General features: G+C 46.3%; 1 protein-coding gene and 1 long non-coding RNA gene across 3 annotated transcripts; one reads left to right on the top strand and one right to left on the bottom strand.

Annotated features, from left to right (window-relative positions):
* Positions 1 to 1,230: 1,230 nt before the first annotated feature.
* LOC140730925 (uncharacterized) lies at positions 1,231 to 6,999 on the bottom strand. 2 transcript variants are annotated; one of them, XR_012099702.1, is made up of 4 exons: positions 6,874 to 6,999; positions 5,795 to 6,830; positions 2,445 to 2,632; positions 1,231 to 1,989 (listed from the first exon to the last, which is right to left on the bottom strand). It is a non-coding gene; the product is annotated as an uncharacterized lncRNA (long non-coding RNA). The 2 variants fall into 2 exon arrangements; XR_012099701.1 differs by having other exon boundaries at positions 5,438 to 6,830.
* On the top strand, positions 6,781 to 24,110 carry arl6ip4 (ADP-ribosylation factor-like 6 interacting protein 4). Its single transcript, XM_073051997.1, has 6 exons — positions 6,781 to 6,835; positions 6,927 to 7,131; positions 7,845 to 8,177; positions 9,638 to 9,755; positions 17,759 to 17,828; positions 23,947 to 24,110. The coding sequence occupies exons 2-6, from the start codon at positions 7,056 to 7,058 to the stop codon at positions 24,001 to 24,003; spliced, it is 654 nt and encodes a 217-aa protein (XP_072908098.1). The 5' UTR covers positions 6,781 to 6,835; positions 6,927 to 7,055; the 3' UTR covers positions 24,004 to 24,110.
* The last annotated feature ends 688 nt before the right edge of the window (positions 24,111 to 24,798 follow it).

Here is a 24,798-nt window from a genome sequence, read left to right on the forward strand (position 1 = left end):
AGATGTTGGATGAATTGTTAAGGATGAGGTTTTAGGGTATTTGGAGGCACGTGATAAAATAGGCCGTAGTCAGCATAGTTTTCTCAAGGGAAGATCTTTCCTGACAATTCTTTGAAGAAATAACAAGCAGGATAGACAAAGCAGAGTCAGTTGATGTTGTGTTCTTGTATTTTCAGAAGGCCGTTGACAAGGTGCCACACATGAGGCTATTTAACTGTTTATGAGCCCATGGTATCACAGGAAAGATTCCAGCATGTATGAAACAGTGGCTGATTGGTAGAAGGCCAAGAGTGGGAATAAAGGGAACCTTTTCTGGCTGGCTGCTGGTGACTAGTGGTGTTCCACAGGGGTCTGTGTAGGGACCAATTATTTTTATGTTATACATCAATCATTTGGGCAATGGAATCGATAGCTTTGTGGCCAAGTTAGTAGACAATATGAAGAGGAGCAGGTAGTCTTGAAGAAGTAGAGAGGCTGCAGAAGGACTTAGACAGATTAGGAGAACGGGCAAAGAAGAGGCAGATGGAACACAGTGTCGGGAAGTGTCTGGTCATGCACTTTGGCAGAAGGAACAAAAGCATAGACTGTTTTCTAAACGGAGGAGAAACTTTTAAAAAATGGGGTACAAAGGGACTTGGGAGTCCTTGTGCAGGATTCCCTAATGGTTAGTTTGCAGGTTGAGTTGGTGGTGAGGGAAGCAAATGCGATGTTAGCTTTCATTTCATATAAAAGAAGGACGTAATGCTGAGGATTTATAAGGCACTGGTGAGGCCAACCAGAGAACAGCAGCAGTGACCAGAGTGCCCCTTCCTCCTCTCCAGCCGACAGGAGTCCCGAACTGCATTCCAACGTGCAGCCTGTGATTACTTCCAGGGTCGTGCTGCATACCGGAGTTGCCATCTGAAGCCAGCAGCTGGACTCCAATTCCTTTTAGTGATTAAGAAAATGCCGGGGGGGGGGGGGGGCGGTGGGGGTGGATTTATAGCGAGAACAATATTCCAGCATTGATCGCTGAGGGCAAAATGACTGTCGGTGAAATAGGGAAGGCCAAGCTAGGTCATTTGCTGCGATTCACAATCAAACCCAAGTATAGAGGTTAAACAACGTCGGGAAAAGGCTCGGGTTGTGTTGGAAGCCAGCTATAGCCAAAAACTCGTGTCATTCAAAGTTCAAAGTACAATTTATTATCAGAGTACATACATGCCACCACATACAACCCTGAGCGTCTATTCCTGCGGGCGTACTGGGAAAATCTAACAGTAACTGTAAACAATGGACAACAAACTGTGGAAATGCAGATAAAAATAAATAGCAATAAATAACGAGTGTGAAATAACAAGGTAAAGAGTCCTTAAATAAGTGTCGTTGTCCCCTTTTGTTCGAGCCTGGCGGCTGAGGGGTAGTAACTGTTCTTGAACCTGGTGCTGCTCCTGTACCTGATGGCAGCAGAAAGCAAAGAGCATGGCCTGGGTAGTGAGGATCTCCGATGGATGCTGTTTATCAACGGCAACGTTGCATACAGGTGTGCTCGATGGTTGGGAGGGTTTTACCTGTGATGTTTGGGGCTGAATCCACTACCTTGTGTAGGATTTCCCACTCGAAAGGATTGGCGTTCCCGTGCCAGGCCGTAATGCAGCCAATCAGCACACTTTCCACACACGTCTACAGAAATTTGCCACGGTTTTCGATGACATGCCAAACCTTCACAGACTCCTGAGGAACGAGAGGCACTTTCACACTTCTTCACAATTATATTCAGACAGGTCCTCAGAGATAGTGACACCCAGGAATTTAAAATTACTGACCCTCCCCACCTCCGATGATTACTGGCTTATGGACCTCTGGTTTCCGTCTCCTGGAGTCTGCAATCAGTTCCTTGGTCTTGAGTGACAGGTTGTTGTTACTACACCACTCAGCCAAGTCTTCAATCTCCGTCCTGTATGCTGATTCATCACCATACAGCCCTCAACAGCGGTGTCATCAGCAAACCTGTGAATGGTGATGGAATTGTACTTAGTCGCGCAGTCAAAGGTGTAAAGTGTGTAGAGCAGGGGGCTAAGCACACATCCCTGTGGTGCTCCTGTGCTGATGGAGATTGTGGAGGGGATGTTTTTGCCAATCCGAACTGACTGGGGTCTACAAGTGAGGAAGCCCAGGATCCAATTGCACAAGGGGGTACTCAGGCACAGGTCTTGGCGTTTACTGATCAGTTTTAAGGGGACGATGGTGCTAAATGCTGAGCTGTAGTCGATAAAGAGTACGGCACTCTCATATTCGCATCTTTGCTGTCCAGACTTTCCAGGGAAGTGTGAAGAACCAAAGAGATGGCATCTGTGTTGGGCCTGTTGCTCCAACTCCTACTCTGCCACTCGCTTTAAACCAAGTGTCACTCCCTCCCCGGTCGGACCCAGTTCAAACCAGCCGACGGAGTCTCCTGCACTTACCGCATCTCCCCCTTCCTCTCGGCCTTCATTCCAGCCAATCACATTCCCACCAGCTGCACTCCACCATTCCCAGTGCCCGTATCACTTCTCAGCACTGCCCTTCTTCCCGTCCCGACGTTATGACGGTCGGCAGTCCAACTTCAAGGTGCAATACGGCCATCAACTGGGCTGCAGTCTGGTTCAGAGAGCTGCGAAACAAAACCCACACTACTTACAAAGCTAGATTGCCCCAAAAAGCCCCATAGATTGTAAGTAATGAAAGATGGTACTCCCGTAACTTAATCCCCAAATATAGTAGAGAAGCCTGCATTTGATTTCCTTCAAACTTTTATGCTTCACATTGTAATAGAATGTGGTCAACTGTGTCACCCTCCAAGAGGACCACAACCTTGTCGTAGGGTTTGGAGGCTTCAATGCCTCAATGACCCGGAGAGATGTGTTGGCTAGAGTCAGGGCTTTATGCTTTGGCTCTTGCTCGGGTCACCCATGGGTGGGGTAGAGGTCAGACTAAGAGTGGTCCACTGGTCCTCCAAGTTCAGGGGTTCAGCTCAGGGCTAACAACCCTGACTGGTCAAACAAAACTGTTACGGAAACAGCAACGAAGAATCCTTCTACATCTGAGCGCGACGGTATTCCTGCGTCTCCACCCGGGACTTGCGTGACTGACAGTAGTGAGAACCGAGAGGAAGCTACGGACACCGTCAGAGATGGAGGACCTTCATCGCTGCCCTGTCTGCCCAGGGCAGTAAGTAACTGTTTCATAATGCTGACAAAACCTCCACAACCCAGAAAGATTTTTTTCTGACAAGATATAAGGAGTAATTAAGCATACTCTGCCTAACTCTAAATCGAATCAATATGATTCCTTCCCTTCTTGTTTTACCTCCTTCTCCCATCAATCCAACAGTTTTATGCATTCTGTAAAGGCGTCTCCCGTTATGCCCATTATCCCACAAGTCCTGCCATAATCCCCTAATTCTTAACCCCACCACCCCCTTAGCTTCTGGTTTGCTAAGTGGAAGGTCTATGTCCATAATCGAACTTTTAACAGCTTTTTTGGTCAAGCAATCAACCCGCTCAATCCCCTCAACACCTCTATGTGCAGGGACCCATAAGAAGAGAACACGTAGACCAATACTGTGAACATGAAATAAATTTTGAAGAGCTTCCAGCCGTAAATCTGCACTACTGCTTGAATGACCTGTTTTAAGACTCATCAAAACTGAAAGGGAATCTGAACAAATTATAACTTCGCAAGGACAAATTTCCCCCACCCTACTGTAAGCTTAAAATAAGGGCACCCAATTCTGCTGTATCTGCTGATGAATGGTTGGTACATTAATTCTCTGTACTTGGCCCTCCATACCAGATGGTGATGCAACCAGTTAGAATGGTCTCAGTTAACTGCAATTAACTAATTTACAGATTAACTTCAGAGAAGACCGTCGAAAAACAGAATGGAGTTCTGCTGAGGTTGAAAATAATTGAACCCTATGGATTTCAGATTCTGAAATGAAATCAGAAAATACTGGAAACACCATTCTTTGGGGTGAGAAAACGAGCTCATGTTTTAGTTTGGCGATCATTTGTCCAAACTTTGATCAAAGGTCACAGGCTTGGGATGTTATATCTGTTATCTGCCTTGTGGGCCAATAGAAACAGAAACATAGAAAACCTACAGCACAATACAGGCCCTTTGACCCACAAAGCCATGCTGAACATGTCCTTACCTCAGAAATTACCTAGGGTTACCCATAGTCCTCTATTTTTCTGAGCTCCATATACCTGTCCAGGAGTCTCTTAAAAGACCCTTTCAGATCCACCTCCACCACCGTTGCCGGCAGCCCATTCCACGCACTCACCACTCTCTGCGTAAAAAACTTACCCCTGACATCTCCTCTGTACCCACTCCCCAGCACCTTAAACCTGTGTCCTCTTGTGGCAACCATTTCAGCCCCAGGAAAAAGCCTCTGACTACCCACATGATCAATGCCTCTCTTCATCTTATACACCTCTAATCCTCCGTCACTCCAAGGGGAAAAGGCCAAGTTCACTCAACCTATTCTCATAAGACATGCTCCCCAATCCAGGCAACATCCTTTTAAATCTCCTCTGCACCCTTTCTATGGTTTCCACGACCTTCCTGTAGTGAGGCGACCAGAACTGAGCACAGTACTCCAAGTGGGGTCTGTCCAGGGTCCTATATAGCTACAACATTACCTCTCGGCTCTTAAACTCAATCCCACGATTGATGAAGGCCAATGCACCGTATGCCTTCTTAACCACAGAGTCAACCTGCGCAGCAGCTTTGAGTGTCCTGTGGACTCAGACCCCAAGATTCCTCTGATCCTCCACGCTGCCAAGAGTCTTACCATTAATACTATATTCTGCCATCATATTTGACCTACCAAAATTAACCACCTCACACTTATCTGTGTTGAACTCCATCTGCCATTTCTCAGCCCCGTTTTGCATCCTATCAATGTCCCGCTGTAACCTCTGACAGCCCTCCACACTATCCACAACACCCCCAACCTTTGTGTCATCAGCAAATTTACTAACCCATCCCTCCACTTCCTCATCCAGGTCATTTATAAAAATCACGAAGAGTAGGGGTCCCAGTACAGATCCCTGAGGCACACCACTGGTGACCAACCTCCATGCAGAATATGACCCGTCTACAACCACTCTTTGCCTTCTGTGGGCAAGCCAGTTCTGGATCCACAAAGCAATGTCCCCTTGGATCCCATGCCTCCTTACTTTCACAATAAGCCTTGCATGGTGTACCTTATCAAATGCCTTGTTGAAATCCATATACACTACACCTACTGCTCTACCTTCATCAATGTGTTTAGTCACATCCTCAAAAAATTCCATCAGGCCCTTAAGGCACGACCTGCCTTTCACAAAGCCCTGCTGACTATTCCTAATCATATTATGCCTCTCCAAATGTTCATAAATCCTGTTTCTCAGGATCTTCTCCATCAACTTACCAACCACTGAAGTAAGACTCACTGGTCTATAATTCCCTGGGCTATCTCTAGTCCCTTTCTTGAATAAGGGAACGACATCCACAACCCTCCAATCCTCTGGAACCTCTCCGTCCCCATTGATGATGCAAAGATCATCACCAGAGGCTCAGCAATCTCCTCTCTCGCCTCGCACAGTAGCCTGGGGTACATTTAGTCCGGTCCCGGTGACTTATCCAACTTGATGCTTTCCGAAGGCTCCAGCACATCCTCTTCCTTAATGTCTGTATATTCAAGCTTTTCAGTCCACTGCAAGTCATCCCTACAATCACTAAGATCCTTTTCCATAGTGAATACTGAAGCAAAGTACTCATTAAATACCTCTGCTATTTCCTCCAGTTCCATACACTTTTCCACTGTCACACTTGATTGGTCCTATTATCTCACGTTGTATCCTCTTGCTCTTCACATACTGGTAGAATGCCTTGGGGTTTTCCTTAAATCTACTCACCAAGGCCTTCTCATGGCCCCTTCTGGCTCTCCTCATTTCTTTCTTAAGCTCCATCCTGCTAGCCTTATAATCTTCGAGATCTCTATCATTACCTAGTTTTTTGAACCTTTCGTAAGTTCTTCTTTTCTTCTCAACTAGATTTACAACAGCCTCTGTACACCACTGTTCCTGTATCCTACCTTCCTTTCCCTGTCTCGTTGGAACATATGTATGCAGAACCCCACGCAAATATCCCCTGAACATTTGCCACATTTCTTCTGTATGTTTCCCTGAGAACATCTGTTCCCGATTTCTGCTTCCAAGTTCCTGCCTGATAGCCTCATATTTCCCCTTACTCCAATTAAACACTTTCCTAACTTGTCTGTTCCTACCCCTCTCCAATGCTATGGTAAAGGAGATAGAATTGTGATCACTATCCCCAAAATGCTCTCCCACTGACTGATCTGACACCTGACCAGGTTCATTTTTGAATTCCAGTTCAAGTACAGCCTCTCCTCTTGTAGGCTTATCTACATATTTTGTCAAGAAACCTTCTTGAACACACCTAACAAACTCCACCCCGTCTAAACCCTTCGCTCTAGGGTCATGCCAATTGATTTTGGAAAATTAAAATCTCCCACCACAAAAACCCTGTTATTATTACACCTTTCCAGAATCTGTCTCCCTATCTGCTCCTTGATGTCCCTGTTACTATTGGGTGGTCTGTGAAAAAACACCCAGTAGAGTTATTGACCCCTTCCTGTTTCTAACTTCCAACCAAAGAGACTCAGTAGACAATCCCTCCATAACTTCCTCCTTTTCTGCAGCCCTGACACTATCTCTGATCAGCAGTGCCACCCCCACCTCTTTTGCCTCCCTCCCTGTCCTTTCAAAGCGGTGGAAACTCTCGGCAGGTCAGGCAGAAACCTATGGTGAGAGAAACTGAACGATTTTGGACCCAATATATAACAGAAGCTAACGGAGCTGCTGGGAAATTAACAGCATTTGCTGTTTTTACTGCAGATTCCCAGCGAAAGAGTTTTGAGACGTTGACATCTGCTTTCCGCCCCCGTGATCAGTTCGGGATTGGCGTCACACCACGGCGGAGGGTGGGGGAACTCATCAGCGGACGTGGTTTCCGCCCGGACACAGATGACTGTCGCACACTTGCGGATGACCGGATGTGAAGGCGAGACCCGAGTGGCCGAGGGGAATTCCGGTGTAGGGGGTGTGTAGCTGGACGGGTTTATGGTTGCCACCCGCTGTCTCCCCCTGCTCTTCCCTCTCTCCACCCTCCCACTCCTCTTCCCTCTCTCCACCCTCCCACTCCCCTTCCCCTCCCTCCTCATCCCTCCACCCACTCTCCCTCTCTCTACCCACCTCAACCTCCCACTCCCCTTCCCCTCCCTCTCTCTACCCTCTCCCGCCTTCCCACCCCCATCCATCCCCTTCCTCCTCTCTCTACCCACTCCCCTTCCTCACCCCTGCCCTCCCCCCACACTCTCTCTCTACCCACCCTATCTTTCTACTCCCCTTCCCTCTCTCCATCCTCCCACTCCTCTTCCCCGCCCTCCTCATCCCTCCACCCACCCACCTCATCCTCCTACTCCCCCACCTCATCCTCCTACTCCCCTTCCCCTCCCCACCCTCCCTCTCTCTACCCTCCCACTCCCCTTCCTCATCCTTCCCTCTCTCTACCACCCTCTTGCCCAACTCCTCACCCTTTCCCTCGTCACACAACTGCAGCGGGGTTGTGGTGGGAGATGAGCTGTTGAGGTCAATGGGGGAGAGGGGGGGAGTTGGGGTGGGAGTTTGGAAATTCTGAGACAGAGAGGGGGGGCGGATTTGCCAGTGTGGGATAGAGAAGGTGTTTTGGATGGAACAGACTCTTCCCTAACCACCCCTTCTCCACCCCCACTGACCCGCTCTGTTCTGCTCTAGTTGCCCCCCCCTTCGCCCCAGTGATGGATGGTGACGGTGAAGACACCGGTCAGGGGGTTGGAGGGCAGCGGCCAGTCGCACGGGACAGGAGGAAGCGGAGCCGGTCGTCTTCCTCGTCCTCGTCCTCCAGCCGGTCCAGCGAGAGGAGGAAGCACAAGAAGAGGAGCCACGCGTCGAAGAGAAAGAAAGAGGCCAAGCGGAAAAAGAAAAAATCTAAGAAGCGGAAGAAGAAGCTGAGGAAGGTGAAGAGAGAGCGAGAGCCCGGGGCCGTGGGCGAACAAGCAGTCGGCCCTCCGCAGGAGCTGAGCGAGCAGCCTGGGGATACTGGGACAGGTAATCACAAGATCAGAAGACAAAGGAGCAGAAGTAGGTCATTCGGCCCATCGAGTCTGCTCTGCCACTCCACCATGAGCTAAACTATTCTCCCGCCTAGTCCCAATTTCTGGCTTTTTTCCCATATCCCTTGATACCCTGACTAATTAGATACCTGTCAATCTCCTCCTCAAAAACCCTCAATGATTGGGCCTCCACAGCTGTATGTGGCAACGAATTCCATAAATCCACAACCCTCTGGCTAAAAAAATTTCTCCTCATCTCTGATTTAAATGGGTACCCTCTAATTCTAAGACTGTGTCCTCTTGTCCTGGACTCACCCACCAAGGGAAACAGCCTTTTTACATCTACTCTGTCCAACCCTTTCAACATTCGAAATGTTTCTTTGAGATCCCCTCCCATTCTTCTATACACTAATGAATACAGTCCAAGAGCCGACAAACGCTCCTCATATGTTAGTCCCTGCATTCCAGGAATCATCCTCGTAAATCTTCTCTGAACTCTCTCCAACATCAGTACATCCTTTCTAAGATAGGGGGCCCAAAACTGCACACAGTATTCCAAATGAGGTCTCACCAGTGCCCCACAGAGCCTCATCAACACCTCCTTACTCTTATATACTATTCCTCTTGAAATGAAGGCCAACATAGCATTCGCTTTCCTTACTGCCGATCCAACCTGGTGGTTAACCTTTAGGGTATCCTGCACTAGGACCCCCAAGTCCCTTTGCACTTCCGATTTTTGAATTTTCTCCCCATCTAGATAATAATCTGCCCGATTGTTTCTTCTTCCAAAATGTAATGCTGGGGTGGCTCGAGTTCCGGCCGGCCAATTCTTTACCCATCACTGCGGGTCTGTGATTGACTGGCTTCGAGGGCTGGGACCAATTCAAATGGCCCTTTAGCAACCGTCTGCTGGAGGAAGCTACAGGTCCAGTGGCGCCTGGGCAGGGAATGAAGCTGGTGACATTTTGTGCCGGCATTGACGTCTGACGCAGTTTCGACCTGAAACATTGATGTATACCCTCCATCCGCTGTTCATCCGGTGGATTGTTTGTTGCTGCGGTTTCATCTGCACTCTCTCGAGTCTGTATTTCACCAGGAATGACTCTTTCATTCCTGAGAAGAGTCTTCTCCCTGGGTTGTCCCTGTGGCCCCTGTCTGGCGGGCCATCGCCCTCCCCTCAGCGTGATGCTGTTGCAGCTCGGGCGTCCGAGTTCTGAGTTCATTTCCAGCGCCGTCTGTAAGGAGTTGCTTCGTTCTACCTGTGATCCGCATGGGTTTCCTCCCACAGTGCAGAGATGCATTGGTTAGTAGGTCAGTAATACCCCCCCCCCCCCCCGTGAAGTCACACCAGCCTTTCTGTGTGTTTCTGTTTTTGCACACACACCCTCATTAGAGGCGTGTTGGAGGACTGAAACGTGCTCGAGCGTCCCACCGTGACCCACACTGCCTCTTCAGTCGTTACAGATGAGCAGAAAGCTCGAATTCAGGCCATGCGACCGATGACCAAAGAGGAGTGGGAGGCCCGGCAGAGTGTCGTCCGGCACGTCGTGGACCCGGAGACCGGCAGAAAGCGGTAAGGTTGCGGCTTCACCCTGGAAGGTGCACAGGGGAGATCTAGGCTGAAGCCTAGGTAAAGAAATAAAGCGATGGGGCGGGGCAAGGGGTATGGGGTGGGACGAGGGGTATGGTGGGAGCTGGGGCAGTATGAGTGGGGCAGTGCGTGACGGGGAAGTACAAGGGGTATGGTGAGTGACGGAGTGAAACCAGGGGCACAGTGGCCAATGTGATAGGTTGAGGGATACGGTGGGTGATGAGATGGTATGAGGGGTATGGTAGGTAATGGCAGAATGTGGGCAGGTAACAGGGCGGTACAAGGGCTCGTATACATTCTTGGCTCGTTGCCGGCCCTGCTAACATCTATGGGACTCGGCCACCCTTCATAAACAATACACGTCTAAGGTCGGAACGACTTGGGGTTCAACCAAACAGGAACATAGAGATGTTCTGATTAAAGATACCTCGATTGGAGCGAATGCTGTGGAAATGCTGCACGTGCACAATTATCGGTCAGCAAGAAATATCAAATTGTACACTGTATAAAATTATACTTAAGCTATCTTTACAAATTTGAGCTTTATTGAACAGTGGGAAAAAGAAAAGGAAAAATAAAATAAAATGGCCCATTACAGTTGACCCAGTCCAGATGCACACACAAAGTTGGATCTCATACTGGAGTCATCTTTAACTTGTGCACTGGGTCCACAGTCTGTGTGAAGGGACACACTGCATGCCGAACTTCATTTGAAATCCATCTCGAACAAATGGCCACTCTCTGTTTAGTATTTGCCCTTCCTCCTTGCCCAGTCATCTGCACAGAGCACCTTGTGCAACAGAGATGGCATCTTCTCTTCTGTCCTCTCCGTAGCTCCCGCCAAAAAACACACGAACCACACTGTCCGTCACAAATCTCTCTCCGCCTTGCTCTCTTGAACTTTCCCGATTCTGCCATCCTGATTGGCTGACATGACACTCCCCAGTTGAACATCATAGCCCCTTTTAGCCAAAACCAAAACATTCTAAAATCAGAACACTGCTTGTACAGAACTGCTGAAATGAAATAACTACAGCACAGCGGTATAAATGTTAGAGGCTGATGGGGCAGTCCGTTGGGTATAGTGGGTAATTGTGTCAGAATCGGGTTTAATATCACTGGTGTATGTTTTGAAATATGTTGTTTTGCGACAGCAGCACAGTGCGATGGTTTCTTAAATAAGTAGTGCGGAAAGAGACCAAAAAAGAAGTGAGGTAGCATTCAAGGTTTGAATGTCCATTCAGAAATCGGATGGCAGAGGGGAAGAAGCTGTTCCTGAATCGCTGAGTGTGTGTCTTCAGGCTCCTGTACCTCCTCCCTGATGGCAGAGGGGAAGAAGCTGTTCCTGAATCGCTGAGTGTGTGTCTTCAGGCTCCTGTACCTCCTCCCTAATGGCAGAGGGGAAGAAGCTGTTCCTGAATCGCTGAGTGTGTGTCTTCAGGCTCCTGTACCTCCTCCCTGATGGCAGAGGGGAAGAAGCTGTTCCTGAACCACTGAGTGTGTGCCTTCAGGCTCCTGTACCTCCTCCCTAATGGCAGAGGGGAAGAAGCTGTTCCTGAATCGCTGAGTGTGTGCCTTCAGGCTCCTGTACCTCCTCCCTGATGGAAGCAATGAGATGAGGGCATGTTCTGTGTGATGGGTCCTTAATGATGGACGCTGCCTTTTTGACAATCAGTATAAATTGACATCAAGGTCGACACAACCTTTGGGTAAAGGCAAGATGCAAGGATGTGATACTTTGTTCCTGAGGATCAGAAATGGTCATCCCTGAATTCTTCCATCTGGGGTTTCACTGCTTCCGGTCCAACTACACGAATGGGGGCTTGGTTTCATCTGTCTGAACCGAGGTTGGTTTGTGGGCAGTGGGAAAATTTCCCCTCGTGGTTGTTGATCTTGTTACTGGAGGGTCAGTTTCACTGGACCCTGTCACTCTGATCTGGTCCAATACCCTTGTTACCCTGGTCCAGCACTGGCATCTTTACTTAGTGTATTGTCTAATAGGGCAGGATAGGGGTCCCAGCTGTTCCGTTGTGGGTGGGGACTATGGTGGGTTGGAGTCCCGTTTAGAGTCAAGACTGCATTGAATGCCTGTGGAGAGGGTGTCACTCGGTTTTTGTGGGGCCGTTGAATTAATTTCAGACCCAGGGTCAGAAACGTTAGAGTGTAGGTCAAGAACCCAGGCAGGAGGGTTGCAGGAGAATTTCAGGGGTTGGGGTCATTGGTGGGATCATTGAGGTTAGAGGTGGGGAAGGGGGTAATGGGGTCTGGGATTAGGGGTGGGATCAGGATGCAGATGTAACTGTGGGGATGAGGCTTGGGGAGGCATGGAGAAGGTAAGGGGCAGGAGAGAGTCCGGAGTTCGGGATTTGTGGGGGAGGGATTGGGGAAGGGATTTTACGGGTTTTAGGGTTTGGGGTTTGGGATCGGGTCAAAGTTTGTGCGTGGGTTCAGGGTTTGAAATTGGAAGTTTGCATTTTGGGGATTGCTGGGTTTGGAGGTAGAGATTGTGGTTGGAGGTTTGGATTTGGGATTGGTGTTGGGGTTTGTGATTGGAGATTTGGAGTTTCTGTTAGGGGTTTCAGGTTGGAAGTTGGGATTTTGGGGGTAGTGTCGGGGTTTGGTTGGAGATTTAGATTTGAGGTTTGTAGTTGGAGGGTTGTGGTTGGAGGTTTAGATTTGAGGTTTGTAGTTGGAGGGTTGTGGTTGGAGGTTTAGATTTGAGGTTTCAAGTTAGAGGTTTAGATTTGAGGTTTGTAGTTGGAGGGTTGTGGTTGGAGGTTTAGATTTGAGGTTTCTAGTTGGAGGTTTAGATTTGAGGTTTGTAGTTGGAGGGTTGTGGTTGGAGGTTTCTATTTGGAGGGTTGTGGTTGGAGGTTTAGATTTGAGGTTTCTAGTTGGAGGGTTGTGGTTGGAGGTTTAGATTTGAGGTTTGTAGTTGGAGGGTTGTGGTTGGAGGTTTAGATTTGAGGTTTGTGGTTGGAGGTTTAGATTTGAGGTTTGTGGTTGGAGGTTTAGATTTGAGGTTTGTAGTTGGAGGGTTGTGGTTGGAGGTTTAGATTTGAGGTTTGTAGTTGGAGGGTTGTGGTTGGAGGTTTAGATTTGAGGTTTCAAGTTGGAGGTTTAGATTTGAGGTTTGTAGTTGGAGGGTTGTGGTTGGAGGTTTAGATTTGAGGTTTCTAGTTGGAGGTTTAGATTTGAGGTTTGTAGTTGGAGGGATGTGGTTGGAGTTTTAGATTTGAGGTTTCTATTTGGAGGGTTGTGGTTGGAGGTTTAGATTTGAGGTTTCTAGTTGGAGGGTTGTGGCTGGAGGTTTAGATTTGAGGTTTGTAGTTGGAGGGTTGTGGTTGGAAGTTTAGATTTGAGGTTTGTGGTTGGAGGTTTAGATTTGAGGTTTGTGGTTGGAGGTTTAGATTTGAGGTTTGTAGTTGGAGGGTTGTGGTTGGAGGTTTAGATTTGAGGTTTGTAGTTGGAGGGTTGTGGTTGGAGGATTAGATTTGAGGTTTCAAGTTGGAGGTTTAGATTTGAGGTTTGTAGTTGGAGGGTTGTGGTTGGAGGTTTAGATTTGAGGTTTCTAGTTGGAGGTTTAGATTTGAGGTTTCTAGTTGGAGGGTTGTGGTTGGAGGTTTAGATTTGAGGTTTCTAGTTGGAGGGTTGTGGTTGGAGGTTTAGATTTGAGGTTTCTATTTGGAGGGTTGTGGTTGGAGGTTTAGATTTGAGGTTTCTAGTTGGAGGGTTGTGGTTGGAGGTTTAGATTTGAGGGTTGTGGTTGGAGGTTTAGCTATGAGGTTTGTAGTTGGAGGGTTGTGGTTGGAGGTTTAGATTTGAGGGTTGTGGTTGGAGGTTTAGATTTGAGGTTTGTAGTTAGAGGGTTGTGGTTGGAGGTTTAGATTTGAGGTTTCAAGTTGGAGGTTTAGATTTGAGGTTTGTAGTTGGAGGGTTGTGGTTGGAGGTTTAGATTTGAGGTTTCTATTTGGAGGGTTGTGGTTGGAAGTTTAGATTTGAGGTTTCTAGTTGGAGGTTTAGATTTGAGGTTTCTAGTTGGAGGTTTAGATTTGAGGTTTCTAGTTGGAGGTTTAGATTTGAGGTTTCTAGTTGGAGGTTTAGATTTGAGGTTTCTATTTGGAGGTTTAGATTTGAGGTTTCTAGTTGGAGGTTTAGATTTGAGGTTTCTAGTTGGAGGTTTAGATTTGAGGTTTCTAGTTGGAGGTTTAGATTTGAGGTTTCAAGTTGGAGGGTTGTGGTTGGAGGTTTAGATTTGAGGTTTCAAGTTGGAGGTTTAGATTTGAGGTTCGTAGTTGGAGGGTTGTGGTTGGAGGTTTAGATTTGAGGTTTCCAGTTGGAGGGTTGTGGTTGGAGGTTTAGATTTGAGGTTTCTATTTGGAGGGTTGTGGTTGGAGGTTTAGATTTGAGGTTTGTAGTTGGAGGGTTGTGGTTGGAGGTTTAGATTTGAGGTTTCTAGTTGGAGGGTTGTGGTTGGAGGTTTAGATTTGAGGTTTGTAGTTGGAGGTTTAGATTTGAGGTTTGTAGCTGGGGGGGTTGTGGTTGGAGGTTTAGATTTGAGGTTTGTAGTTGGAGGGTTGTGGTTGGAGGTTTAGATTTGAGGTTTGTAGTTGGAGGGTTGTGGTTGGAGGTTTAGATTTGAGGTTTCAAGTTGGAGGTTTAGATTTGAGGTTTGTAGTTGGAGGGTTGTGGTTGGAGGTTTAGATTTGAGGTTTCTAGTTGGAGGGTTGTGGTTGGAGGTTTAGATTTGAGGTTTGTAGTTGGAGGGTTGTGGTTGGAGGTTTAGATTTGAGGTTTGTGGTTGGAGGTTTAGATTTGAGGTTTGTGGTTGGAGGTTTAGATTTGAGGTTTGTGGTTGGAGGTTTAGATTTGAGGTTTGTAGTTGGAGGTTTAGATTTGAGGTTTGTAGTTGGAGGATTGTGGTTGGAGGTTTAGATTTGAGGTTTCTAGTTTAAGGGTTGTGGTTGGAGGTTTAGATTTGAAGTTTCTATTTGGAGGGTTGTGGTTGGAGGTTTAGATTTGAGGTTTCTAGTTGGAGGGTTGTGGTTGGAGGTTTAGATTTGAGGGTTGTGGTTGGAGGTTTAGCTATGAGGTTTGTAGTTGGAGGGTTGTGGTTGGAGGTTTAGATTTGAGGGTTGTGGTTGGAGGTTTAGATTTGAGGTTTGTAGTTAGAGGGTTGTGGTTGGAGGTTTAGATTTGAGGTTTCAAGTTGGAGGTTTAGATTTGAGGTTTGTAGTTGGAGGGTTGTGGTTGGAGGTTTAGATTTGAGGTTTCTATTTGGAGGGTTGTGGTTGGAGGTTTAGATTTGAGGTTTCTAGTTGGAGGTTTAGATTTGAGGTTTCTAGTTGGAGGTTTAGATTTGAGGTTTCTAGTTGGAGGTTTAGATTTGAGGTTTCTAGTTGGAGGGTTGTGGTTGGAGGTTTAGATTTGAGGTTTCTATTTGGAGGATTGTGGTTGGAGGTTTAGATTTGAGGTTTCTAGTTGGAGGGTTGTGGTTGGAGGTTTAGATTTGAGGTTTGTAGTTGGAGGTTTAGATTTGAGGTTTGTAGTTGGAGGATTGTGGTTGGAGGTTTAGATTTGAGGTTTGTAGTTGGAGGGTTGTGGTTGGAGGTTTAGATTTGAGGTTTCAAGTAGGAGGGTTGTGGTTGGAGGTTTAGATTTGAGGTTTCTATTTGGAGGGTTGTAGTTGGAGGTTTAGATTTGAGGTTTCTAGTTGGAGGGTTGTGGTTGGAGGTTTAGATTTGAGGTTTCTATTTGGAGGGTTGTGGTTGGAGGTTTAGATTTGTGGTTTGTAGTTGGAGGGTTGTGGTTGGAGGTTTAGATTTGAGGTTTCTAGTTGGAGGGTTGTGGTTGGAGGTTTAGATTTGAGGTTTCTATTTGGAGGGTTGTAGTTGGAGGTTTAGATTTGAGGTTTCTATTTGGAGGGTTGTGGTTGGAGGTTTAGATTTGAGGTTTGTAGTTGGAGGGTTGTGATTGGAGGTTTAGATTTGAGGTTTGTGGTTGGAGGTTTAGATTTGAGGTTTCTAGTTGGAGGTTTAGATTTGAGGTTTGTGGTTGGAGGTTTAGATTTGAGGTTTCTATTTGGAGGGTTGTGGTTGGAGGTTTAGATTTGAGGTTTGTAGTTGGAGGGTTGTGGTTGGAGGTTTAGATTTGAGGTTTCTAGTTGGAGGGTTGTGGTTGGAGGTTTAGATTTGAGGTTTGTGGTTGGAGGTTTAGATTTGAGGTTTGTGGTTGGAGGTTTAGATATGAGGTTTGTAGTTGGAGGGTTGTGGTTGGAGGTTTAGATTTGAGGTTTCTAATTGGAGGGTTGTGGTTGGAGGTTTAGATTCGAGCTTTCAAGTTGGAGGTTTGTAGTTGGAGGTTTAGATTTGATGTTTGTAGTTGGAGGGTTGTGGTTGGAGGTTTAGATTTGAGGTTTCTAGTTGGAGGGTTGTGGTTGGAGGTTTAGATTTGAGGTTTCTAGTTGGAGGGTTGTGGTTGGAGGTTTAGATTTGAGGTTTCAAGTTGGAGGGTTGTGGTTGGAGGTTTAGATTTGAGGTTTCAAGTTGGAGGTTTAGATTTGAGGTTTGTAGTTGGAGGGTTGTGGTTGGAGGTTTAGTTTTGAGGTTTGTAGTTGGAGGGTTGTGGTTGGAGGTTTAGATTTGAGGTTTCTATTTGGAGGGTTGTGGTTGGAGGTTTAGATTTGAGGTTTCTAGTTGGAGGTTTAGATTTGAGGTTTCTAGTTGGAGGTTTAGATTTTAGGTTTCTAGTTGGAGGTTTAGATTTGAGGTTTCTAGTTGGAGGTTTAGATTTGAGGTTTCAAGTTGGAGGTTTAGATTTGAGGTTTGTAGTTGGAGGGTTGTGGTTGGAGGTTTAGATTTGAGGTTTCTAGTTGGAGGGTTGTGGTTGGAGGTTTAGATTTGAGGTTTCTATTTGGAGGGTTGTGGTTGGAGGTTTAGATTTGAGGTTTCTAGTTGGAGGGTTGTGGTTGGAGGTTTAGATTTGAGGTTTGTAGTTGGAGGTTTAGATTTGAGGTTTGTAGTTGGGGGGTTGTGGTTGGAGGTTTAGATTTGAGGTTTGTAGTTGGAGGATTGTGGTTGGAGGTTTAGATTTGAGGTTTCAAGTTGGAGGGTTGTGGTTGGAGGTTTAGATTTGAGGTTTCTATTTGGAGGGTTGTAGTTGGAGGTTTAGATTTGAAGTTTCTAGTTGGAGGGTTGTGGTTGGAGGTTTAGATTTGTGGTTTGTAGTTGGAGGGTTGTGGTTGGAGGTTTAGATTTGAGGTTTGTAGTTGGAGGGTTGTGGTTGGAGGTTTCGATATGAGGTTTCTAGTTGGAGGTTTAGATTTGAGGTTTGTGGTTGGAGGTCTAGATTTGAGGTTTCTATTTGGAGGGTTGTGGTTGGAGGTTTAGATTTGAGGTTTGTAGTTGGAGGTTTAGATTTGAGGTTTCTAGTTGGAGGGTTGTGGTTGGAGGTTTAGATTTGAGGTTTGTGGTTGGAGGTTTAGCTATGAGGTTTGTAGTTGGAGGTTTAGATTTGAGGTTTGTGGTTGGAGGTTTAGATTTGAGGGTTGTGGTTGGAGGTTTAGCTATGAGGTTTGTAGTTGGAGGTTTAGATTTGAGGTTTGTGGTTGGAGGTTTAGATTTGAGGTTTGTGGTTGGAGGTTTAGATTTGAGGTTTGTGGTTGGAGGTTTAGATTTGAGGTTTGTGGTTGGAGGTTTAGATTTGAGGTTTGTGGTTCGAGGGTTGTGGTTGGGTTCGGGCTTTTGCTTCTGTGGAGAAGCTGCTGTCAGTGTTGACAAGAGGAGGTTCATGTTTCTAAAGAGGTCGAGGATTGGGGTGAATTCACACATTGTCAGGGTGGACAGGCCAGCCTGACTCATTGTCACGGTCTCCTAGGCACCTGATTTCCATAGCTCAATACTATTTGTCCAAATTCTGATTTTGTACTTCTGGATTGAAATTAAAAATGGCAAACCTTGGTGATTAATTTTCATGTTATGTTGCAGGCTGATTAAAGGTGATGGAGAAGTTCTGGAAGAAATTGTTAGCTTTGAGAGACACAAAGAAATTAATAAGGTAAAAAAAAAATTCAACTTTTATTGTACTGAGGAGATTTTGATGAAGTCACTGTGATTCTGCCAAAGAACTGGCCTTTATTCAGCTCAGTTCTAACTTTATTCTGAGATTGTCGTCGTAATTCTGGGCACAGATTGGTGAAGAATGTAAATAAAAATCTCTTGTTGTTGCCCAAACCAAGAGGAGGACAGTTAGCTTCTGCAGTCAACAGTGTTCACCTTCTTCAGTCCCTGACTGTAAGAGGTTGTTGGGTGAAAAGAGCCTTTTCTCGGGACATCTGAAGTTTTGGGAGGAGAAGACTTCAATCAGGTCGACTGAGTACAAAAGGCAGCAGGTTGCTACAGAGAGAAAGAGCTTTGACCTGTCACCAAATCAGCATTTGGGATTGATTAGCAAATTAAAGGAAGGCAGGAGCAGACGCAGTGGCCATTGACGCAGTGGCTGTCATCTGAGTGGACATAGTCAAATTGTGATCTTGAGGTTTCAGCAAGGAGAGGCTTTAGTCAGTGAAGGCACAAAAGAGAAAAGCTCTAGGTTATTTTTCTTTCTTCCCATCTTTATATCTGCTCGGCTAGGACGGTAGAGGTGCCGGGCAAGGGAGTTGAATGCTCCTCTTGGAGGATATGGGAAGACGGGGGTGCAGGGAAACCAGGGTCTGGGATATCTCGGATCGAGTCCTCAGCATTCTTAAGTAGCAGGGTGACAGCCAGAAGTCATGGACCATGTAGGTACCAATGACAGGGGCAGGACAAGTGATGAGGTTCTGCATAGGGAGTTGGGGTGCTAAGGGCAGGGCCTCCAGGGTTGTGATCTCAGGATTGCTACCCATGCCGCACGCTAGTGAGGCTAGAACTAGGGGAAATTATATAGATTATATAGTTCAATATGTGGCTAAGGAGTTGGTGTAGGAGGGAGGGCATAAGATTTTCAGATCATTGGGCTCTCTTCCAGGGAAGTTGGGACCTGTACTGAAGGGACGGGTTGCACCTGAACTGGAGGGGGGCAAATATCCTAATGGGCAGGTTTGTAAATGGTGTACGATGGGGTTTAAACTAGAGTTGCAAGGGGATGGGAACCAGAGTGTCAGGACAGTTAGTGGAGAGGTTGTGGAGGCAGATGTTGGTAAGACCTCAGACAAAGTTAGGAATCAAAAGGTTGAGCATGGTGTGACTAGTGTCCTGAGCTGTGTGTATTTCAAGAGGTGTCGTAGGAAAGGCGAATAAAAGTGCTGTGGATAAGGGAGCTGGTTTGGCAATGTGTAGTGAGGAGAGGCTGTTGGTAGGGAAAAATTGCAGTCAAGAGGCTGAGTTGCAATGTAGAAGGCGGACAGAATTGGAGGATGAATACAGGACTGAAGGTGTTATCTCTGAATGTGCTCAGTAGACGGAATAAGGTAGATGAACTTGCAGCACGGTTACAGGTTGTCAGGTATGTTGTAGGCATCACTGAATCATGGCTGAAAGAAGATTATAGCTGGGAGCTGAATGTCCAAGGATACACATTGTATTTAAAGGACAGGCAGGAAGGCAGAGGGGGTGTTGATCTGTTGGTTAAAAAATGAAATCAAATCATTAGAAAGAGGTGACATTAGGAAGGTGCTGAATTTTAGTGGACAGAGCTAAGGTACTGCAAGACCCTGATGGGAGATGTATACAGACCCCAAACAGTATTAAGGATGTGGTCTACAAATTACAACGGGAGATAGAAAATGCACGCCAAAAGGGCAATGTTACTATAGTCATGGGGGAATTCAATTTGCAGGTAGATTTGGGAATCTAGTCGGTGCTGGATGCCAGGAGAGGGAATTTCTAAGATGCCTTTGCAATGGCTTTTTAGAGCAGCTCGTGGTTGAGGGGATCAGCCTGTCTGGATTGGGTGTTGTGCAATGAGCCAGAATTGATTAGGGAGCTTCAGGTAAAGGAACCCTTAGGGGAAAGTGATCACAATGTGATTGAATTCTCCCTGAAATTTGAGAAGGAGAAGCTAAAGTCAGATGTATCAGCATTACAGTGGCGTAAAAGGTATTACAGAGGCATGAGAGAGGAGTTGGTCAGAATTCATTGGAAAAGAACACTGGCAGGGGTGACGGCAGAGCAGCAATGGCTGGAATTTCTGGAAGCAATTCGGAAGGCACAGGATGTATACATCCCAAAGAGGAAGAAGTATTGTAAAGGAAAGATTCCACAACCGTGGCTAACAAGAGAAGTCAAAGTCTACAATAGAGCCAAAGAGAGGGCATATATTAGAGCAAAAATTTGTGGGAAGTTAAAGGATTGGGAATCTTTTAAAAACCATCAGAAGTCATTAAGCAGGTAAAAATGGAATAAGAAAGTAATCTAGCCAATTATATTAAAGAAGATACCAAAAGACTCTTCAGATACATAGTGTAAAAGGGAGGTGAGAGTGGATATTGGATTGCTGGTAAACAATGTTGGACAGGTGGTAATGGGGGACAAGGAAATGACACATGAACTGAATTAGTATTTTGTGTCAGTCTTCACTGTGGAAGACATTAGCAGTATGGTGAAAATTTCAAGGTTCGAGGCATGAAGTGTATGAAGTTATCATAACTAGAGAGAATGTCCTTGGGAAACTGAAAGGTCTGTAGGTAGGTAACTTTCCTGAACCAGATGGTCTACACCCTAGGGTTCTAAAAGAGGTGGCTGAAGAGATTGTGGAGGCATTAGTGATGATCTTTCAAGAATCACGAAATTCTGGAATAGTCCTTGAAGACTGAAAAATGTCATTCAAATTTTCAAGATGGGAGAGAGGCAGAAGAAAGGAAACTGTAGGCCGGTTAGTCTTTCCTCAGTGGTTGGAAAGATGTTGGAGTCAATTATTAAGGATGAGGGTACTTGGCACATGATAAAATAGACTGTAATCAGCAAGGGAAAATCTTGCCTGACAAATCTGTTGGAATTGATACTGATGTTGTGTACTTGGATTTTCAGAAGGCCTTTGACAAGGTGCCACACAAGAAGCTGCGAACCCACGGTATTACAGGAAAAGATTCTAGCACGGATAAAGCAATGGCTGATTGGCAAGAGGCAAGGAGTAGGAATAATGCCTTTTCTGGCTGGCTGTGGCGACTAGTGGTGTTCCACAGGGGTCTGTGCTCAGACATTATACGTCAGTCATTTGGATGATGGAATTGATGGCTTTGTTGCAAAGTTCGCAGATGATATGAAGATAGATGGAGGGGCAGGTAGCTTTGAGGAAGTAGAGAGGCTATAGAAGGACTTAAGACCGATTAGGAGAATGGGCAGATTGAATACAGTGTTGAGGAGTGTATGGTCATGCACTTTGGTAGAAGAAATGAAAGAGTTTACTGTTTTCTAACTGAAGACCAAATACAAAAAGCTGAGGTGCAGAGATTTGGGGGAGTCCTTGTGCAGGATTCCCTGAAGGTTAATTTGCAGATTGAGTCTGTGGTGAGGAAAGGAAATGCAATGTTAGCATTCATTTCAAGACGATTAAAACATAAGAGCAAGGATGTAATGTTGAGACTTTATAAAACACTGGTGAGGCCTCACTTGGAGTATTAGGCCTCTTGGAAAAGATATGCTGAAACTGGAGAAGGTTCAAAAGAATGATTCCAATATTCCAATGGCTTGTTATATGAAGAGTGTTTGATGGCTCTGGGCCCGTATTCACTAGAATTCAGAAGAATGTGGGATGACCCTCAGTGAAACTTATTGAATGGTGAAAGGCCTCGATAGAGTGGGTGTGGAGAACCTGTTTCCTATGGTGGGGGAAGTCTAGGATCAGAGGACACAGCTTCGGAATAGAGGGGTCTCCATTTTAGAATGGAGATGAGGAGGAATTTTTTTTAGCCAGAGTGGTGAATTGGTGGAATTCTTTGCACGGGCTGCTGGGGAGGCCAAATCTGTATGTTTACTTAAGGCAGAAGTTGATGGATCATTGATTGGTCAGGGTATGAAGGGATATGGGGAGAAGGCAGGAGATTGTGGCTGAGAAGAAAGTTTGATCAGCCATGATGAAATGGACCAGACTCTGGCCCAAATGGCCTAATTTTGCTCCTATATCTTATGGTCTTATCAAGATATATAAACTGAGGAGGGATGTTAATGAGGTGAATGCAGACAGACTTTGTGCTGGACTGGGGAATGATTGAGGGCAGAGATTTAAGGTGAGAGGGGAAAAATTTAATAGGCAATAGATTAACTAAGGTGCTCCTTCCTTCCACTAGCTTGCAGGTCACCTTTGGGCAAGGTGTAGCACTTGCTTAACACCCCCCTCCCCAAAATCAGGGTCACATGAAGCCACGGGGGCAGCTAGTGGGTGGTCGTTTGAGCAGCCGGTGCAGATCACAAGTCCTGGTTATGTGACCACTGACACCAGGCAGACAATCTCTGAAGAGTATTGATAATGGCTGGGGTCACCCGTCTTTGTAAAGACACTGCCCAGAAGAAGGCAACAGCAAACCACTTGTACAGAATGATTTGCCAAGAACAATTATGGCTTTGATGGGATCTTGGTTAGGATGGACCATTAGGGGCCAAATGGCCTCTTCAGTGCTAAATGACTCCTACAGATAGAGGCTGTGGGGGAAATTCCATTTTGCTTGAATTCATTTGGGTTTCAGCTCGGAGAGTACAGTGATGCTAGTTGGGCAAAGTTCGAAAAGCCTGATGTATGTGAATCTTAGAGTCCGGGGCCAAGGACTGGGGGCCTGGAGGCAGCTTGTCTGGGTGTGTGTGGTTGGGAAGGAAAGGGATGTTTTGCTGTACCTTGTGGGCATGCTGTGTAGGTGCCTTAATGTGTGTGGACACTTGCGAGCTCCCCCAGTGTATCCTTTGGATGCACTGGTTGTTGATGCAAGCAGAGAATTTCACTGTGAGGTGGAGAGCACGATGTCAGTCTATAGAGGGTTGTTCCTGGCTGCGGACTGTGCAGAACCTTTGGCATTACAGGAGGGGGGTGCTGCAAAGAAAAGAGCCCCCAGGACTGTCACAGAGGCTGCTGAGCGAGCCTCCAGGTGGCCATGGATCAGCCGGTGTGACCCATGGACCAGTGCTGCTGGGACACAAGCCGGGGACTGATCAACCCTGGCTGGGTTGCCAGTCCGATATTGAAAGACCCGAAACACCCGATGACCCCAGGTTACCTATCCTGCCCTTGCCTATCCTGGGATGTAATTCAACATCATGATGTACATCAGCAACATTAAAGAAGGGAAGGGGAAAAACTGGAGGTTTGTTCTCTCTCTCTGTGAAATTCTGTAGAGGGGGATTGGGGGAGGTATCCCTCCACCCATTATGTCTAAAAACTGAGTAAGGAAGTGTAAAGATTTGATGCCTGTGGTAAAATGGGGTAGTAACAGCCAGGGAATAGCAGTTAGTGAGGGGAGCTGAAACTACGGTACACAAAATGTGAAACATTGAGCATCCCAAAGACCCTGTGACCGGTTTCCTCCCACATCCCAAAGACATACGGGTAAGTAGGTTTATAAAGTCATTGAACAGTACAGAAACAGGCCCTTTGGCCCATCTTATCCATGCCAAACTGCCTACTCCCATTGACCTGCTCCATACCCCTCCCATCCATGTACCTATCCAAACCTCTTTTTAAAAAAAATTGCAATCAAGCTCGCATGCACCACTTGTGCTGGCAGCTCATTCCACACTCTCACCACCCTCTGAGTGAAGGAGTTTCTCCTCATGTTCCCCTTAAAATTTTCACCTTTCACCCTTAACCCATGACCTCTGGTTGTAGTCCCACTCAACCTCAGTGGAAAAAGCCTGCTTGCATTTGCCCTCACTATAGCCCTCATAACATTGTATACCTCAATCAAATCTGCCCTCAGTCTTCTACGCTCCAAGGAGTAAAGCCCTAACCTATTCAATCTTTCCTTATAACTCAGGTCCTCCAGACCCAGCAACATCCTTGTAAACTTTTTCTGTGCTCTTTCAACCTTATTTACCTCTTTCCTGTAGGTGGGTGACCAAAAGTTGATTGGTTGGTGCAGGCTCGTTGGTCCGAAAGGGCCCGTTACCATGCTGTATCTCTAAGTAAATAGTTACTCGGGGAGTGTTGTTTTGCCATCACTCACCGACTGAATGTGGATGACTGACAGATGCTGTGTTTTGTATTGTAGCAGGCGACGAGGGGCGATGGATTCACTTTCCAGGTGAGAATGGGCCTGAAAAGGTGACAACCTTTGGGATGACTGGAGGGTTCAGATCCATGCGTGCCGATAAATAGAATTTTATTTGAGAATGGCTTTTGATTAGTTTTTAATAAATTGTACAGCAATTGCAATTTTGTCCTTTGTGCTGCAGAATAACTCAGGGTTGGTTCCTTACCTGCTGCTGTAATCAGCCGGCGTGAGACACACATTGATAGTTAAGCGAGCAGAGAGAGACTGAGAAAGCCTCTCAAGTCCAGTTCAGACACCCTGATAACATGGGACAATTATATTTAAATACCTAGCAGGGCTATCCTGCTTACTGCAGGTGAGGGAAGAGATCAAAAGATGGAGGAGCAGTATTCGGCCCATCAAGCCTGCTCCACCATTCCATCATGGCTGATTTATTAACCCTCTCAACCCCATTCTCCTGCCTTCTCCCCGTAACCGCTGACACCCTGACTAATCAAGAACCTATCAACTTTGCTTTTAAATGTATTCAATAACTTGGCTTCCATAGCCAACTGTGGCAATGAAATCCACAGTTTCACCACCCACTGGCTAAAAAAATTCCTCCTCATCTTTGTTCTTAAGGGATGTCCCTCTATTCTGAGATGAGAGATTGAGTTGGTCACACTCTTCCGCATGGAGATAGTTGATGAGATCACGTCAGACCCAATTCACATCCAGTCACAAGAGAGGCTAGATCAGTGGTGCCATCATGTGAAAGATTCCCTGCTCATTGGGTTTTATGTGAAATGCCCAATGCCTCCAGTTTCTGGTCAGTACCTACCTCCCACCTAAAACCAGTTAGGGCAAGTG

The sequence above is a fragment of the Hemitrygon akajei genome, chromosome 7, assembly GCF_048418815.1.
Source record: "Hemitrygon akajei chromosome 7, sHemAka1.3, whole genome shotgun sequence".
Lineage (NCBI taxonomy): Eukaryota > Metazoa > Chordata > Chondrichthyes > Myliobatiformes > Dasyatidae > Hemitrygon > Hemitrygon akajei.